The sequence below is a fragment of the Jatropha curcas genome, chromosome 11, assembly GCF_041381405.1.
Source record: "Jatropha curcas cultivar XTBG-Jc1 chromosome 11, XTBG_Jcur_1.0, whole genome shotgun sequence".
Taxonomy (NCBI): Eukaryota; Viridiplantae; Streptophyta; class Magnoliopsida; order Malpighiales; family Euphorbiaceae; genus Jatropha; species Jatropha curcas.
In genome coordinates, this window is record NC_143161.1 from 5,451,552 (window position 1) to 5,458,217 (window position 6,666).

General features: G+C 34.8%; 1 protein-coding gene across 1 annotated transcript; it reads right to left on the bottom strand.

Moving 5' to 3' along the window:
* Positions 1-3,168: 3,168 nt before the first annotated feature.
* LOC149492411 (extra-large guanine nucleotide-binding protein 1-like) lies at positions 3,169-5,021 on the bottom strand (the record flags this gene model as incomplete). Its single annotated transcript, XM_089715975.1, is given in 3 exon segments — positions 3,169-4,044; positions 4,122-4,279; positions 4,780-5,021. Coding segments are annotated over 3 exon segments (968 nt in total), but the record flags the coding sequence as incomplete, so codon positions are not given.
* Positions 5,022-6,666: the final 1,645 nt, after the last annotated feature.

Below are 6,666 nucleotides of genomic sequence, written 5' to 3' on the forward strand. Positions count from 1 at the left end.
ATTTTCATTCACGACGACGTATTTTTAACAAATAATGAGAACCGAATCTGAGACAACATCATTTGTAAATTTTATATAAAAAAATTATTGAATGGAAAATGAATTCCTAAAAAGGAATTAGAAAATGGAGAAAATAAAAATAAAAATCACATAATGGGGAAAAAATGAGAGAAAATTCGAAATGAAAATAGACAGCTTGGTCATTTGAACCCACGCCCTTTCGAACCAGAATCAAAATTCGACGATTTTGAACCACTCAACCAAACTATCATTAATAAATAAAATGATACACAACTCAAAATGTCGTGTAAAGTTTTTCAAAACAATGAGCTGGCAGATCAATCCAATGGGAAAGTAACAGCAGACAAACCCATTGTATTTGGTCAATAAATCGAAAGTTCCAAATCATTTTGTTCAATAATTGTGAAGGTTGTGCAATGATACGACAACAAAATAATGGTCTCTTTTTCTCATCTTTTCAACGAGTGCCACATCTTCAACTTGCCCAATAATGATATTTCTATGTCACATCTCTTCAACTTGCATGGATTTTATTTATTGCCTCATTCTTTGAAATATATAAAAATCCTTACACTTAAATTAATTATAAAATTTATTTAAAATATTTTGGATTGTGAATTGATTAGTTTGTGTTTATATTTAGTATTTGTTTGTAAATTTACCAATTTTACAAATTTAGAAAAATAGAATCCAAATGAATTCTTATAAAAATAACATTATATTATATATAATTGTTGTGAGCGAGCACACCCAAATACCTCTCTCGTGGAGATATGTATTAGCCAGTAACGTGGAATATCCAAAAATCATATGCTTTGGTTTAACAGTATCTATGGGCAGCCACACGTAGTTTTCCTTGGTCCCTGCTGCTATTATTCAGTCAAAACTTCCTCTGGTTTTCTTCCAGCTCACAACTCTCTCTCTCTCTCTCTTATAAAATAAAACCCATCTAAACCTCAACATCTGCTCATATTCTTATACTGAACAGAACAGAACAGAAAGAAGAGAAACGAAAGGCAAAAATGTCTTCAGTTGTAGGAACATGTGTGAAGGAGTTAGCTAAGCTTAAAGAGAAGGTCATATCAAAGAGGCCATTGTTGCTGTTGTCAAAAGCTAAAGAAGAAGAAAAGGAAGTTGAGAAAGAGAGCAAAGTGGTTCATAATAAAGAAAGTTGTAATTCAATGTCTGAGGCCACCATTTGTATGCTTATGGACCGCTTTGCTCCTTGCTGATTTCTTTCTTTCTATATATATATATATATATATATATATATATATATATAAAGAATTTAATTAGGGTCATCGCTTGTTTTTTATGCCTTTTGTATATGCAATTAATGCGAATGTTTGGTCATGTTTGTGCGTTGTATATTTTGTTGTTTTAGATGCAACTAACTTTATATTTTCAATCAAGTTCCCAAGCAAAATACACTTTTAGTGCTGCATCTTCAAAATTTTTATTGCAATTAAGTGTTTAAATTCCTCTGCCGTATCCGGATATTGTCGCAAACCAGAAATCATACTGTTACTGCATGTTTATCCCAAAAATGCTAGCTCAATGAAGCACGAAAATAATAAAACAAATATTTTACCAATACCCAGTTAACAGCACCGATTCTTAGCTCACATCAACAGATCGAGTCCCTAACAGATGTGAAATTATATATGAATGGTGCTTGATTGGCTTGAGATCAAGAATCATTACAGACATATATAACACAGTTAAGATATTCACATTTTGGCAATAGCTCCCTCACAATGTTCACCATTGTTATCAAGAATTCTGCTAACCCGTAGATTTCTCCTCCTTTACCAGTCATCCCAGCAATTAGACACCAATCACGGAATTGATTTTTGTTAACAAGAAGGTAAGTGAAAAAGGAAAGGAAATGAAGAAAGATAAACAATTAAGTAAAAAACCTTAAAAGTAATCTTAAAAATTATACTAAAAAAATATCATTTCAAGCAAAATTGCAGATATTCAAACAGAAAAATATTCTTTGTTAGAACGTGAGATTTCTGTTATAAAATCCCAAGAATGAATTCTATTGAGAATTTATGGAAATGAAAAGAGTAGGCTAATTTTAATTCGTTGCACGAAAAGGATATGAAATTGCAACAACCAGTGACCAGAAAACAACCCAACCATTTCTCTTCCTCTAAACCTGACCCAATCCCCAATTTTAACAGAAAATCCATATAAAAAAATATCCCTATCTGGGTTTCGAAGAGATTATCAAATGGGTACTCCTCTTTCTGACTGCGTTGGCACTGGAGTACTCCTCTATCTAATGGGTACTCTCTCTAAAAACTTTACAACCCCGCCATAGCCATTCTCTCTCTACTGTGTTCGGTGTTGTCCTCTCTTACAAACCCTAAAAGATAATTGTATGTCTTGCTTTGGTTCACTTCGGGTTTGACTCAATATGAACCACGGAATTCTTGATTTGCTCTTGGTTTTAACGTGTTTGAGTTTGAAAATACATCTCAGCGCTACATGCAGTCCTAGGTGTATTTTCGGTTTGCCACATTACTTAAAAACACCTTATTGAAAATATTTTTAGAATTTAAACACCTAATTATAAATATTTTTCATTGAAACATCAAAATAAATTTTCAAAAAATGAGACATTAAATTTATAATTAACTCATTTATCAACAATAATTTAGGTTCACGGAAATGGAAATAAACATAAAAATTCGAGGTACGGCATGCGTAAGACACGCTAAATAAAAAATAATATGTATTGCATGGTAATAAAAACGAAAAATCGTGTAAAAAATGAGATAAATGTTTCCAAAACGCAAAAAAAGAAGAATACTATTGCTCATAAACAATATAATACATACATCATTCCATTTTATTATACATCATTCCATTTTGTTTTATTTTTTTTAATTCATATAAATATATTATATTTCATTTTGTTTCATTTTTTTTAATTCATTAGAGATTTTTATAGACTAAAAATAGAAGGTAGCCCATCACTTAACACCAAATTAGTAAAAATAATTATGATCAAGAGGATTCGAATTCAATACTTCCCACTTGTATCATACCACCAACTGATTGGCATTTTATTTTATCCTTTTTATCTATCTTTTTTTTAATTGTAAATAATTATCTAATTTATATTTAAGATCTTAATTTAAAATTTTGATTAATAAATATATTTGAAAATTTTATACAATTTTTAAAAGTATCTAAAAAAATATTTTCAGAATATCATGTTAAAGTGTTCAAAATAAATAAAATAATAAAACACTTTTTAAAACATTCAAGACACGGCCGAGAGTGTCAGAGAGGTATCAATATCCGACATGGGTAAATCCGACTTTTTCAAATGCCTCTGCAGCTTAACTTCCAATCCATATCTCAAGACTTTTCCCCCTTTTCCTATTTACTGCTTTTTCATCTCTTTAGCCTTGTCCTGTACATGGTATTGGTAGTGTTAATCATGAGGATGAGCTTGCCTCAATGCTGGCCGAAGACAAATCAATGGGGTCGTCTGGTTGTTCCCAGTTGAGAATCTCCCTCGCATATCTAAGAGCTTCATCGACATTGTCAGGTTCCAACCCTGTAACTTGCGTAACAAACAGCTTACTATCAGTAAGAGATTCGAACAATCTTTTAAATTTAACTGCAATATATTGGAACGCTCGTTGAGCCAATGAAGGGTTTGTATTTCTGGAACTGTTGGGATTATGGCTGATTACTGGATTGAAGTCGTGAAACCATTCGCATTGGTTAAGTGGAGACTGCTCAATCTTTTCCTCCAACAAATCAAACTTGTTCAGTATGAGTAGAAACTTCTTCTCTTTAAAAGTTGGATTTGTGACAATGCTCTCAAAAAGTTGCTTGCTTGCAATCATCTTATTAGTCGGAACTCCATTACCGTCGTTCACAAACTCATCGTAGTTGATCAGTGATACACAAAATAACACCATGTTAACATCTTCAAACATTCCTAGCCATTTGCAGTTGCCTCCAAGAATTCTTGGATGAACTCTGATAAGTTGGTACCTGAAAGTGCACACGTAACAGATAAATATTGGACAAGAATTACAAAAATAAATAAAGAAATAAATAAAAGAACTAACCTTAGTAAAGGATCATGGCCATTATCTTCACATTCATCATGAGTTACCTTGGGAAATGTAAACTCCATGCAAGAAAGCCCTTTGGATGATGTAATTCCCTCAGCATATAAGATGTCCATATCAGATGGCTCATAGTCTTTATTTGAAATCTCAACAGCCTGCATAGGATGATAACATCAGGCATTCAATAAAAAGCAATGACTATAGAGATGATTATGCTCTTCCCACATAAATATTCAAACTTTTCTATGTCGTTCAAAGATACGATCTCAAACGAAAACAAACCTTTGTTGATTTGGAAAACTGATCTTCAGGAATTAACAGGATGAGACTAAGAGAAGCAATCTAGTTAGGTCCTATAAGACTTCCATTCTTTAAGGAGAAATTCAGAACAAAACCAAGTCTATTTTAGTTCTTCATTCACTTTACTAACTAGTTTTTAAATAGATGCCACATGAAACTGAGGCAGGACATAGAGCAGATAACCAATAATGAACCAACTATGGTATGGACTCATGCTTTATTTCTGAACCATGAACAAGAATTTGACATTTCGATGCATGGAAGAACAGATGAAATTTAATAATATTGATGAACAGAGCCTATTCTAGAACATGAATCAGTTAAAATAGCAATGAGGACATGTAGCTTGTCCTACCCGTTCTAGGAAATAAGTAGCAACTCTAGGCAGCGTTTCTAATTCATGCCTGCGGCTGTAAGTGGCTTGGAAGGCCTCATTATTCCACAATTCCGCAACAAAAGGTGCATATTCACGACTGGCTGCTGGGAATATGGCTTCCAAATTACCAGATGCCATTACGTTCAGAAGCCAATCTGAGAAAGCTTTCAGTCTGGGACCAATGGAATATATTGTTTTGTTGTCAATCTGACCTGCATTATCTGTTAAAAACTAAATAATTTCAGATCTAAGATAAGAAGAAAAAACAAATTAATTATGTCAAATTATTCAGCCAAAAGTAAGCCTTTTAACCATTATATATCAGTGAGGGTCAAATGATAAAACAGGCTACCATGATTAGAATGTAACTGATGCAACCATTGAAATGAACAATGACTATTTTGAATTGCCATTTAATTTACCAAGCTTTGAACTTTCATTTCATGGGGGCGTAGTACTTATCTAGTTTTACAGGTTGAGTCACAAATTGAGTAAATTAGGATTACAATAGCTAATTTGGGAATCAAGATTTAATTCAATTCTAGTTCTAGTATAATGCTAGGCCTCATAGTTCATGTTATCTAGCATTGTAATTCACACCAACCGCACAAGAAGAGAACATTAACAATTTACTTGAAGAGGTAGATACTAGTATGAGGCCCAAGTACAAAACCACTTAGCAAGGACGGCAGAATGTAAAGGAGGATACACAATCTTTGTGATATTGTAAGAGCCCAGCCCTAGTGTGATATTGTCCGCTTTGGGTGTCAAACCTGGCCTGAACCCTCACGGTTTTGTTTCTGGGCCAGGGAAACCTCCGCTCTGCCAGCCCAAAACGCGTCACACTAGTTCAAGGTTGCCACCCTTTATGTATAGGACTTCCACCTTGTGCGTAGCCGATGTGGGATTCGCCTAAGGTGTTGTGCCCCATACCTGGGATGTCACATACACCCCCCTTAGGGGTGTTGTGCCCCATACCTGGGATGTCACATACACCCCCCTTAGGGACTCAGCGTCCTCGCTGAGGTTTGCCCCACCACCGGCCAGAGGGACAAGGCTTGACTCTGATACCAAATTGTAACAGCCCAGCCCTAGTGTGATATTGTCCGCTTTGGGTGCCGCTTTGGGTGCCAAACCTGGCCTGAACCCTCACGGTTTTGTTTCTGGGCCAGGGAAACCTCCGCTCTGCCAGCCCAAAACGCGTCACACTAGTTCAAGGTTGCCACCCTTTATGTATAGGACTTCCACCTTGTGCGTAGCCGATGTGGGATTCGCCTAAGGTGTTGTGCCCCAAACCTGGGATGTCACACATACAGTTTGATACTCCGGCTACAGGCCGTTGAGTGGATATGATTATATATGGGCCATAGCAGTCAAGCATACAGTATTCATCCAGTTTCATACAGTTTTTCTTATCACTTCGGTTTCACTATAACCTTATGGAGCCATACAGATATCTTGACATAACATTTCATGAATTATACAGTATTATAAACAATACAAAAGATAATCAAAGTATCATGATGTGTGTGCTTATATGTGTTTACATGGTTCTTTCTATACATGTATGTGTTTAATTGTTTCTTTATATGTTGAGATATCCACTGAGCTTTATTTGCTCAGCGAGTTACCTGTTTAACTCGCAGGTTTTGAGTTTGGACCATAGAGAGTCGGCTTACAACTGCTGTAGTTCATCTGTAGAAGACTCAGTCTTCAGGGTAGCTACTCATTTTAATATGTATCTTTTGTCTATCCTTTTCATGGCATGTACAGGGCACACAGTTGGGCCCATTTCATTTTGACATTAGTATCATGTTTTGTAAATATAAATTACATTATTTTTGTATACAACATCAGCACGTTATT